This window comes from Microcaecilia unicolor, chromosome 6, assembly GCF_901765095.1.
Source record: "Microcaecilia unicolor chromosome 6, aMicUni1.1, whole genome shotgun sequence".
In the NCBI taxonomy this organism is placed as follows: domain Eukaryota; kingdom Metazoa; phylum Chordata; class Amphibia; order Gymnophiona; family Siphonopidae; genus Microcaecilia; species Microcaecilia unicolor.
In genome coordinates this window covers 41,401,855-41,415,155 of record NC_044036.1, presented here as the reverse complement: position 1 = coordinate 41,415,155, position 13,301 = coordinate 41,401,855, and the positions used below count along the sequence as shown (strand labels likewise).

At 41.5% G+C, this 13,301-nt stretch overlaps 1 protein-coding gene across 2 annotated transcripts in view; it reads right to left on the bottom strand.

The window, feature by feature from the left end:
* Positions 1-13,301, bottom strand: part of CACHD1 (cache domain containing 1) — a 534,201-nt gene that overhangs the window by 210,508 nt on the left and 310,392 nt on the right. For both annotated transcript variants that reach the window (XM_030205962.1, XM_030205963.1), the window contains exon 5: positions 1,779-1,905. In XM_030205962.1, coding sequence (XP_030061822.1) covers positions 1,779-1,905 — 127 coding nt within the window. The remainder of the gene's footprint in view (positions 1-1,778; positions 1,906-13,301) is intronic.

Sequence of the window (13,301 nt, the reverse complement as noted above, 5' to 3'; positions counted from 1 at the left end):
TTTCTTGCTGGAAGGTCAACCAGATCTATCATATAGTTCGGAGATTCTCCGTGTGTTATCTTGTGGATTAAAGTCTGGGCTTTGAAATTGATACGTTCTTTGACTGGGAGCCAGTGCAGTTTTGCAGGAGTGAAGTTGCACTCTTAAAACGTGATCTGCCAAAGATGAGTCTTGCTGCTGTCATTATAATTTCATTTTAAATTATTATACTTACATGCCCTCAAATTTTAATGTTATTTTATTTTGTTTATATGTACTTTGTTTATGTGGAGGCTCATTTTCAAAGCACATAGACTTACAAAGTTCCACAGATTACTATGGGGCTCATTTTGGAAAGAGAAAAACTTCCAAAAAGTGTCATAAAGCACCATTTGGACGGATTTCTTCTCAAAACGTCCAAATTGGTATTTTCGAAACCTGTTTTGCAGATGTCTATCTATGATTTCGTCTGCAGTGCATCTAAATCACAAGGGGGCATGTCGAGGCATTTTGAGGGTGGGCTTAGGGCATGCCTAACACTTGGATGTTTTACAGCCACAATGGAACAAAACCAAAATCTATGGCAAAAACTTCAACATTTTGGTCTAGACCTGTTTTTCTAACAAGACACAAAAAGGTGTCCTAAATGACCAGATGACCACTGGAGGGGTTCCAGGATGACCCCCTTACTCCCCCAATGGTCACTGACCCCCTCCCACTCCCCAAAAATATGAATAAAAATAGTACTCACCAGCCTCTATGACAGTCTCAGATGTTATAGCCAGGTCAATTAGAGCAGTATGCAGGTCCCTGGAGCAGTGTAGTGGGGGTGCAGTTCCCTGTAGACAGGTGGACCCAGGCCCATACCTCTCCCTATCTGTTACACTTGTGGTGGAAACTGTGAACTCTCCAAAACTCACCAGAAACCCACTGTACCCACATATTGGTGCCTCCTTCACCCATAAGGGCTACTGTAGTGATGTACAGTTGGGGAAGTAGGTTTTGGACGGCTCAGCAGACAAGATAAGGGAGCAATGGTTGTACCTGGGAGCATTTATACGACATCCACAGCAGTGTCCCCTAGGGTGCCTCACTGCTCTCCTGGGATGTCTGGGGTACCAGTCTGCTAAAAATGTTGACCCCCCCCCCCCCCTACATCCCAACGGCTTGATTTTCATGTTTTTCACTTGTGTGTGTGTTTTTTTGTTTTTTGAAAATGGACTGAAAAGATAACACACAGAGCACAAAATCTTGTTACAAATGGTATTTTCAGAAAAAAAAAAAAAAAAAGATACACATTTTTGCTTTTTCGAAAATAGTTACATTTGCTATTCAGATTTTGGACGTCATATCGAAAATGTCCCTCCACATAACTTTGTAAGTCTATGCATACTTTTTAAATAAGTTTGCAAGTATGTATTTTTTATGCTGTTTTAATAGACCCCTGATGAAGGCATTCTGCCAAAACATGGCCCATGTTGGGTCCTTTATTAAAATTTGGATGCCAAGCACACTCTGTGCTTTTTCTACTTTGCTACTTTTTATGAACATAATTTATTTCAATTAGCCTCTTTGTGCCATGCTCATACTTTGCACGTATGCAACATGTAATGTCCTGCATGGCAATCCGATGTTCAGAAGAGTTATGCCCCCCCCCCCCCCCCATTTATTTGGGTTCATAAACTCAGTGGTGGCTAGATGGGAGAAGCAGGTCTTCTGTTTCTTTAGGACAGACTGGAAGCAGTTTTGAGGGAGAGAATTTTGGCAAGTCCTACCCACAAAGACAAATCAAACCATACCTGCTGCGGTGTTCATAACTTCCTTTACACCTGAACTTGTGGGCTGGGAACACTGTAAAAATACCTTCTTCTGAGCTGAAGTACTGCCACTTAATTCCTGGGTTAGATTTCAGGTTGTCAGCAAGAACTAGAATTTGAAAAAGATGGGGATGAAATGGATTTAACACAAAAAAAAGAAAAATCACAGGTGTGTTTACATTCATGGCTTCTTAGGCAATCCTCTTTTATGAACAGGATTAGCAAGATGAGCATCATTGCACTCGTATGAATACTACTAAAATGTTTTGAATAATATTTTATGTTACAGGGGAGATTATTTTAAACTTCCTACTGCATAAAGAATTATTCTGAATAAACAGTCCCTAAAAAGTGTGATAGTGAAAACACGCACATAAACAAAGAACCTACAGCTAGCCGGGCTTTCCGGACATTTACATTGAATACAGAATGTAGTTAGGTATGTGCATTCATTTGAAACATTTCCAATGTAATTTCATAAGAGCAGAAAAAAAAAAAACAAGCATTAAGAGCCTTCAAAATAGGGAAACAGATCCTTTTAATCATGTAGCTTGAACACCAATCTTGTGCAAATGACCTGACACAGGCGGTGTTTCGGCAAACAGCGCTTGCATCAGGGGTCATAAACAAGTCTGGTTGAAAAGGTCTGATGCACAAAATGGAGATACCTCCCCACACGATACATGGAGGGCTGTTTCGCTTCCAACTGTGAGGAGTAAGGAACTACATGCAGTTTGTATTGTGTGGGGAGGTATCTCCGTTTTGTGCATCAGACCTTTTCAACCAGAATTTAATAACCCACTGACCCCTGACGCAGGCACTGTGTGCCGAAACACGGCCCGTGTCGGGTCATTTACACAAGAGTGTTGTTCAAGCTACATGATTAAAAGGATCTGTGTCCCTATTGTGAAGGCTCTTAATGCTTTTCTACTCTTATGAAATTATGTGTGTGCTTTTTTTCTGCTGTTTTTGGACTTTGTCTTGTACCCTCTCTGTGTTGCCATGTAATTTCATATCAGTTTTAACCTGAAACATGAAAAACCCAAAATTTAATTTTTCCCTCCACTGTAAATAGTGCATACTCTGACATTATTCTCAAAACATGCTAAATAAATAAACAAAATGAAAATTCCTAAAAATGACATAAGAAAAAACAAAAATAACGTTTTGGGCTGCATATGCCTAAAAACTCTATACATAAATCATTTTATTTTTCTTGAAATGCATAACCCACCCCCACCACAAAAAAATATTGTGAAATTATATAGTGTTATTCGCTACTAAATTAAAATGAATTTATGTGGAATGTATGTCAAATTCTCAATTATTGGAAAATAAAAGATTAAAATTTGACAAGGACTAACCACCTGTGGCTTTGGCAGGAAACCTGGTCATGTAGGCTATAGCTGCTTTTGAGGAGGAAATTCTGACTATTGCAGAATTGCATCATTTACAGATAGGATTCAGTGAACATGTGTAGAGGGTTACAAAAGTCTGTGGTAAAGCTTCTCATATCTGTTCTAGTGAACCTACAGCCAGCTGTATTTTCAAGACATCTATAATGAATATGCATGCAAGAAATGAGCAAATACCAGGTCTCTAATACACGCAAATTTATCTTATACATATTCATTCTAGATGTCCCAAAAAGCCACCTGCTATGATGTCAGCAGGGCAGGGTTGGGTTAGCCCTGGTTTTCAGTCTTCTACAAAAATGAAGTTTCTTGCTGCAATGACGGGATGCATATGAGAAGGAATTTGAACGACTGAAAATGAGAGAAAGGCTCTGTAGCTGGGAGAAAAATGTACTGCGCTATTCTTTACAACCTACAAATGAGTACAGTAGTCACCCTGTAATCCACACCACCCCCATAAGAAAAGTTGAATTATAAAGCAATCAGAATCAGAACAAATATGTTTCTTCAGGAAAATATGGTAAAAGTAAGCTTACTGTGCCCCCAAAATGTGAAAAATTCACGGGCAGTTTAGAATAATGCATTATGGGGCCCTTTTACTAAGCGGCGGTAAGCCCAACACAGATTTACCACTCGGCAATCCGAAACCTACTGCAGGACCAATGCAGGTGTCGTTGGTAGTTCCATCCCCTGCGCGTGGCATTTCCAGCGCTAGCAGAAATATTTGAAAAATATTTACGCAGGGGGTTACTACTACTACTAATTATCATTTCTAAAGCGCTACTAGACGTACGCAGCGCTGTACACTTGAACATGACCTGGTGGTAATCGGGCTGGTTATTGCTGGGTTAGCACGGGAGTCCTTACCGCCACCTCAATGGGTGGCAATAAGTGCTCTCCCCGCATGGCCACGCAGTAAGTTCAATCTTACCGCATGGCCATTTCTTTTTTCAGCCTTTTTACCCGCTGCGGTAAAAAGGGCCTCAGCGCATGGCAAAAACGGCCCCCGCTGTTAACGCAGGGCCCTTTTTACCACAGCTTAGTAAAAAGGCCCCTATAAGACTGATGGTTTTGGTGGTGTGAGCTATTTATTTCATACCTATTGAGGCAGGCAGAACAAAGTGGAGTGGAGGAGTGGCCTAGTGGTTAGGGTGGTGGACTTTGGTCCTGGGGAACTGAGGAACTGAGTTCGATTCCCAGCACAGGCAGCTCCTTGTGACTCTGGGCAAGTCACTTAACCCTCCATTGCCCCATGTAAGCCGCATTGAGCCTGCCATGAGTGGGATAGCGCGGGGTACAAATGTAACAAAAAATAAAATAAAATAAAATCAGCCTTGTATTTCTTTTACCCAACTAGCACACGATGACATTTTTTTAGTTCTTAACAAGTTCATAGCACCAATTAGCAGTATTTCAATTGGTGAAACAAAAGTCAACTAGTCTGAATCGCACAATAACCTTTTAGAAGGCTCAGATAACTGCTGAGAAGTTTTTTTTGCCTTGTGAGCTTCTGGTGCTTCTTCTACGTTCTGAATGCCTAGCTTCCTCTTTGTTGATTCACATCATGGAGCAGGGCAGACTGATTACAAATCAAGGTCGAAGCACCATGTCCCAGAAGATACCAGTTCCATGACCAATGTTTATTTTTTAAAATATTTTTTTCCATCAAAAATAATATGGCATCATGCAGTAAAAAAGGTATTGCACATAGGAAATTTCAACATAGTTAATCCAAGATGTGTTTAACTTGGTGCTTCCCAACGGCACACCTGCATTAACAAAACTGTTCTGTGGTGCCCCAACCTATGCAAAGCAGGCAGTATGAAGATGAAGAGGAGTCAAATAGCCAAAGGAGAAGCTAGGGCTATATTGGAAGCCCTACCAGTCTTTCCAGATTTTTAAATTAAAGGAGAGAAGGGGCAGACATTCATAAACCCATCATATTGGAGCTGTGGCTTTTGAAATTAACTGCTATGCCTGTATCACAGTGGGAGGCTCTGGCAGTTCCCCCATACCACCAGGGAACCTCTACTTGGGACACATGTGGAAGGCAGTAGTAAGAAAAGGGATTGAGAGAAAGGTTAACATGTGGAAGGGGATATTGAGTTGCACATAGGGATTTATATATTCAACCACTCAAAGCTGGATGAATCTCAACTGGGCAGACAATAAGAATCATTTTGTTCTTGTGTCTGCCGTCATTTCCTATATTACTGTAGTCTTTTGTTATTGTGAAGTACTAAGAGCACAGCCTTCGTACTGGTTTGGAGCAGAGCATCAGACAGTGGTGAGAATTCCATGGTACACCTTTATCAAGCTTCAAGTCACAGCAGTGTACTGCACACTAGCTGGGAAACATTGACCAGAACATGTGGCCCAGTGTCGCAGAATGGGATGCACATTTGAAACAAGATGAAGTGGAGGCCAATGTTGCTTTATGCGCTCAACGAGGTGAAATGTACATGTGTATTAGCATCTTATACTGCATTTCCCATAGCTGTGCATTAGGGGTGATATGGTAGGTACCAAATAAACAAGACAGTCTGATGACTAGTAACTATGGTGTTCAGATTGGCTCCTACACACTGAGGTATTCTTTCAATTTTTAAATACTTACATGTGGTGCTGTAAAAATTATTACATAAAAGTAAGGGAGGGAGGGAGCGACGCTGGACCTGGTGCTCACAAATGGGGATAGTGTGTCAAATGTCTGAGTGGGTGCCCACCTGAGCAGCAGTGACCATCAAACAGTTTGGTTTGATATGACAGCTGAAGTGGAGGGTGGCCACTCAAAACTCAAAGTCCTGGATTTCAAGCATGCTTGACTTTAGTAAAATGGGGGAATATCTGAAGAAGGAGCTGATGGGCTGGGAGGACATACGAGAAGTGGAAGGACAGTCATCCAGGCTGAAAGAAGCTATAAATATGGCCACAGACCTTTATGTAAGGAGAGTAAATAAAAGCAAGAGAAAAGGGAAACCGATATGGTTCTCCAAGCAAGTGGCTAAGAAAATAAAGGCTAAGAGTTGGCGTTCCTGAAATACAGAAAAACTCAAGAAGAGGAACACGGAGAGGAATACCGGATGAAACTGAAAGAAGCCAAGTGCAAGCGAAAGTGCAAGCGGAAGAACAAATGGCTAGAAATGTAAGGAGGGGTGACAAAAATTTCTTCAGGTATATTAGTGAAAGGAGGACTAAAAAGGGAATTGTGAGACTGAAAGATGCTGCAAACCGCTATGTAGATAATGAAGAAGAAAAAGCAAATTTGCTAAACAAATACTTTTGTTCTGTTTTCACTAAGAAAATCCTGGAGAAGGACCATGATTGACTGGCAAAAGTACATATGAGAATGGAGTGGATATAGCACCATTCACGGAAGACAGTGTGTATGAACAACTTGAAAATCTAAAGGTGGACAAAGCCATGGGACCGGACGGGATCCACCCCAGGATATTGAGGGAGCTCAGAGAGGTTCTGGCGGATCCTCTTAAAGATTTGTTTAATAAATCCTTGGAGACGGGAGAGGTTCCGTGGGATTGGAGAAGAGCGGATGTGGTCCCTCTTCACAAAAGTGGTGATAGGGAAGAAGCCAGTAATCCTCACTTTGGTTATTGGAAAAGTAATGGAAGCGATGCTGAAGGAAAGGAAAGCAAATTTCCTGGAAGCCAATAAGTTGCAAGATCTGAGACAACATGGTTTTACCAAAGGTAAATCGTGCCAAAAGTATCTAATTGAATTCTCTGATTGGGTGACCGGAGAATTGAATCATGGACGTGCTATAGACGTAATCTACTTAGATTTCAGCAAAGCTTTTGACACAGTTCCCCATAGGAGGCTCTTGAATAAACTTGGCAGGCTGAAGATAGGACCCGACATGGTGAACTGGATTAGGAACTGGTTGACAGACAGACGCCAGAGGGTGGTGGTTAATGGAAAGGTGAGTAGTGGAGTGCCTCAGGGATCGGTGCTAGGGCTGATTCTGTTCAATATATTTGTGAGTGACATTGCCGAAGGGTTAGAAGGTAAAGGTTGCCTGTTTGCGGATGATACCAAGATTTGTAACAAAGTGGACACCCAGGAGGGAGTGGAAAACATGAAAAAGAATCTGCAGAAGCTAGAATAGTCTAAGGTTTGGCAATTACAATTCAATGCAAAGAAATGCAAAGTGATGTACTTAGGGAGTAGAAATCCACGGGAGACGTGTGTGTTAGGTGGTGAGAGTCTGATATGTACCAACGGGGAAAGGGATCTTGAGGTGATAGTATCTGAGGATCTGAAGGCGACGAAACAGTGTGACAAGGCGGTGGCCATAGCCAGAAGGTTGCTAGACTGTATAGAGAGAGGTGTGACCAGCAGAAGAAAAGAGGTGTTGATGCCCCTGCACAGGTCATTGGTGAGGCCCCACCTGGAGTATTATGTTCAGTTTTGGAGGCCATATCTTGCTAAGGATGAGGAAAGAACCAGTGGAAACTAATGTTAAAAAACAGACAAGATTTCAATTTTCATCTGACACTTCCAGCAGCAATGAGGAGGCCAATGATCCGCCAGGGGAGACAAGAAAAAATATGCAAGAAAAAACCAGACCCTGGAGAGGGCGAAGCAGAGGAAATCGGAACTTCAATCAGAGACCCCAAACGCGGTCCCAGAGACGCAATCAACAGTGGTGAACATTTCTAATCGAATATTAACATCGACTGAAACTGCAGTGTTGGCTAGAGGACTTACATTTGTACCTACAGGGTTTCATGACCCTTTTCAATTTCGTATGGATTTTGAGAAATTCATCCACAAGTTGAATCTCAGATTGTTTTTTGCCTCAAATACAATGGAGGAGAGCCCAGACAGATCTTTAGTAAGCGAACCTTCCAAGTGGTGTCCTTCGGGCAATTTAGAAGCAGTTTTGACAACTTTCAAAATGTGTATTTTAACAGATCTGGAGGAGATGGAATCTCATTTGCCTAAATGCAAATTTAATTTGAGCAAGGACGAAAGGGCTGCCTTATATGAATTAAAAAAAGATTCCACAATCACCATTCGGAAGGCAGACAAAGGAGGGGCAGTGGTGGTGCAAGACACGACACAGTATATGGAGGAGATTGCAGGTCAGTTGGCCAATGGGGACACATATTTCGAGATGGTCGAAGATCCTTCTGAGGAGGTTCAAGAGCTTATTCAAAGATTATCAGATAGAGGCAAAAAAGAAGGTTTTCTTACAGAAAGAGAATATAAATTTTTGAACTATCGTTTTTTTAAAGTTCCTGTCTTTTATACATTACCGAAAATCCATAAAAACATAGAACATCCGCCTGGTCGTCCTATAGTGTCAGCCAAGGGTTCTTTATTGGAACGAGCAGCACAATATATAGATAAGATCTTACAACCCCATATGACTTTGATAAAATCTTATGTGCGTGATAGTTCTCATTTTTTGATCCTTTTGGAAGCCTTACAGATACAAGAAAGAACTAATATTTTATTAGTCACATTAGACGTTTGTGCTTTATATACGTCAATACCTCAAGAAGAAGCAATCTTAGTATTGCAAGGAATTTTGGACTCTAGACCTCGTCCTCAGATGGTACCAACGAATTTTATAATTGATTTAATTCGTATCACTTTGACCAAGAATTATTTCACCTGGAATAAGAAATTTTATTTTCAGAAGACAGGAGTCTCCATGGGTGCGGCTTGCTCTCCCACCATTGCCAATCTCTTCATGGAATATTTTGAGACAAGATGGATTTATACGTCCACCTTATTCGATCATGCGGTCTGTTGGCTCAGATACATTGACGACATCTTTATGGTCTGGAGGGGCACAGTAGAACAATTGGACCAATTTGTCGTCGAATTAAATTCATGTCATGATACAATAAAGTTTGAAGCCAAACACAGCACTTCAGCCATCGCCTTTTTGGACATTTGGGTCACTTTAGAACATCAGCGCCTGGCCACTGCAGTATATATCAAACCTACGGATCGCAACACTACCTTACAATTTGCTAGTATGCATCCTCACCATTGTAGAACGAACATTCCATTTGCTCAATTTCTTAGATATAGAAGAATTTGTTCTTCCACTATGGGTTATCAACAACAGTCTGATCAGCTGGAATTGAAGTTGCTAAACAGAGGTTACCCGAAGAAATTGGTATCTACCGCGAAGAAGAGAGCTAGGAATAATCACAGAGATTGGTTGTTGCATCCTAGCCCGAAGATCCAGAAGCCTGAAGAGGTGTTAACATTTGTAACACGTTATAATGCACATACAGACAAAATATCTAAGATTGTCAGAAAGCATTTAGCGATGTTGAAGGTTCATTCCTGTTTCCGGGATTTGAGAGTGGTCTTCGCTTATCAACGGAATAACAATCTGAATGATACTTTATGCCCAGCGGAAGTCTGGGACCAAGATAGGTTTAAAGGACCTTATGATGGATTTCATGGCGCTTGTGGACATTGTTCAGTGTGTCATATCATGTTAAGTTCTAATCAATTTATGCACCCCATTTCTGACAAGAAATATAAGTTGCACTCTATAACAGATTGCACTTCAACGAATGTGATCTACATCATAATGTGCCCTTGTGCATTATGTTATGTGGGACAGACATCCCGGTCTTTAAAAACTCGATTAATAGAGCATAGACATTGCATTCAATCGGAGAAGACCTATGAACCTATGGTCTCACACTGTGTACAATTTCAACATCGATTTTCAGAGTTGCGTTGTATTGTACTAGAACAGATGAGAGTTTCTGAAAGAAGAGGGGACATTAGACGGCTTTTACGACAGAGAGAACAACGATGGATTTTTGAACTTAAGACTGTCATACCCGGAGGTTTGAATGTAGCGCTGGAATGGAAAGCGTTTCTCTGATTGGAGGGCTTCTGAGTGACGTCAGACGCCGAGTATAAAAACGGATTGTGAAAGTGAAGAGACCGTCCGCCATGTTTTGATCCAGGGATTAAGGGAGACGGCGAGACACCTAAGCTTGGATTTCTTAAAAATTCCCCTGAAGCAGCTTGAATTTAGCGAAACAGGGCAACCCTGTCGGGATTTCGATTTATTAGATGTGGAGTACGTTGAAAGTGAAGCTGGAGTTATTAGGCAAGATAATTCTCCGGTGAAGATAAGTACTCTTTCCAAGTTCTTTTTTGCATTTAGAGTTTGTTGTTTGAATCTCCTTTACAAGTGTTGACAAGGTACATGGTTAAGCTAGTGGCAAGTTAGAAACTGTAAAAAATAGTGTGGAGTTTTTTTCAAGACACGTGATTGATACGGTCCCCTCGTTATACAAAAGGCTTGTCCTTTGACAAAGAGGTGGTCCGTTATACCTGATGTCTTTTTTCTCCACATTATGTGCATTGCCCAGAACTGGCCTGTGTAGCTTGCTAACAAGTTGTAGTAGTGGTAGAAAGAGACATTGTTTGATAATATATTCTACCTATTCCGTTTTTTTGAGTCCTTTACCATCCCATTTTGTGAGTAGTGAAAATCTTGTACAAGTACTTTGATGGTAAGGGGGGTTCCTAGTTCTTTGGAGAGGCTATACAAGGTCTAGACATTAAAAGATATTTGAGTCATAGAAGATATAATGGTGATACAGTTAGATATAGTTTAGGGAATAACGGAGATATAGTTTATGGAAGATTTGACACAGTGTGGCCCCTCGTAGAGACTCTATCTTGAGACCCAGATACGCAGGGTTCTGAAGTAGATGTACCTTTAGAGGGGCGAGTCGTTTTTGTGATCTCTGGGATGCTGGGGGGACTTTAACGATCTCCCTTTGTACCTGTCGATCATTGCCACATTAGTTGTGGTAACGCTTCAGAGTTGGTGTACTTATTATTTTTGGGTTTTAATATTATACTAAGCATTCTTTTTGAGATAACAGTGAAACATGTGTACAATGAAATAGGTGTTTTAAAGGACTAGGTTTGTTATTAGGGTTTACCACAACCTATATATAAGTGTTTAACAATACTAGGGTTCCAGTACTCATATCATGATGGTGCCTCTTGAGAGAGTGATAAACTACTTTCCAAGAGACCACATGATTCTTATTAAATTTTGCAATACCTGGTATCAATGGAATAAAATATGGCTAGCCCTTTCTTGGCCTCGACATGGTACTTTTAATCCAAAAATTCTCCACAAATTACTTAACTATGTTAACACGCACACAACAGGTTCTACCTGCAATCAACATTTGCAAATTCTCAATAAATGGATTTCCACTATTACTGACAAAATGATTCCCTATACTGATGATCTGACACCAATAAAGATCTCCGGTACAGTCTATCTGACACAGCTGCCCGTTGAACAGGCTCCTGTAAAAGCCACCCCTGGCTGCCAAGAGCCTAACCCATCAGACCCCACCAAGCCTAACCCATCACAACCTCGCCACTATCCTCGCTCCCATTGCCCCAATCGACGTCGTTCCAACATTCAGTGTTGGCAATGCCGCAATTTTGGCCACTATGGGTTTGATTCCTGCTGCTGCCTGATGGTCAGCAGTGGGTTGAGATCTTGGGGAACCTGGCTCAATTCCCTCTACAGCTCTGTGTGACCCTTTGCAAGTCACTTAGCCCCAGGTATAACAGTAGTACAAGGGACAGACAGAGTACCTGTAAAATGAAACTGTAAACTGCTTAGGTTTAAGTGGTATATAAATACTTGAATGAATTAATGAATGAATGAATGAATAAGTGCAACAAACTAGCCAACTAATGCTTCCACGCCAACTGTCTGCCCACGCTATGACAAAAAAATTCTGAAAAATTCAGTAATGGGCAATAGAAGGCAAACTACTGCAAAACCTCTTAATGTGGTCATGTGGTAGCTCGTTTCCGCACATTAACCATTAACCCCCAAATTGTATATACAGTGAAACCTCGGTTTTCGTTGACTTCGGATTTCGTCATTTTCGGTTATTGTCGATATTTTTAGCGAAAATTTTGTCTCGGTTTTTGTTGGTTGCCTCGGAATTCGTCGGCATGCCCACGCTGCTAATTTTGCGTTCTCCTGTGGCGTTGTTCCGGGTTGTGGGATCACTGCCTGCTCTCAGATTATAAAAATTTTGTCGTTTTGCCCACACTGCTGCTTCTGGTTCAGTGCCTCTGCATAACTGCCTGCTCTCAGATGATAAAAATTTCATCGTTTTGCCCACACTGCTGCTTCTGGTACAGTGCCTCTGATTAACTGCCTAATCTCATCATGGGACAAAAAAAAGTTTCTATAGCCAGCAGTCCTTCAAAGAAGAAGGACAGGAACACGATTGAGTTGAAGAAGGAAATCATTGAAAAATGATTATTCATTTAAAAGAAAATTTTCTTATTGCCTCGGTTTTCGTCGGTTTCGGTTTTCATCGATTATTTTCGGAATTATCAACAAAAACAGAGTTTTCACTGTACTTGTGCACCCCAACTGTACACTTAGGTGCTCATTTTTCAAAGCAGATGGATGCCTCAAAATGGCCAAAAAAAGGTCCATCTGCTGAAAATGTCCAAACTGCAGTTTTCGAAAGGCAGCATTTGTACATTTTACACTGTAGTTTGTCCAAATAGTAAAGGGGCGTGTTTTGGACAGGACTAAGGCAGACCCAAAATTAGGAAATCTTTCTATGATAATGGAACGGGAAGAAATGTCCAAGCAAAAAAAATAGGTCATTTTATCTAGACCAGTTTCAATCATGTACAGAGTACAAAATGGTGCTCTGATTCAGCAGCTGACCACTGGAGGGATGAAGGCAGGACCCCTCCATTTCCCAGCAGGGCCAGCATTGGGGGGGGGGGGGGGGGCAAAAAGGGCAGCTGCCCTGGGTGCCACAGCATCAAAGGGCCTCCTGTGGGCTGGTATGTCTTCTCCTTCTCTCTACTCCCATCCAATGTCTCCCTCACTTTCCCGGCAAACCTTTAAAATGCACGTTTCTTCACAGGAGGTTGACAGGTGCTGCCTGCACTCTCTAGTGGTGTCCCTCTGCCGTGATCCATAGGATATTACTTCAAAGTGGGGTGGATCACAGCAGAGGGAAAGCACTGAGGAGGCCTGAGGCAGCATATCAGAATTGCTGCCATGCCGATG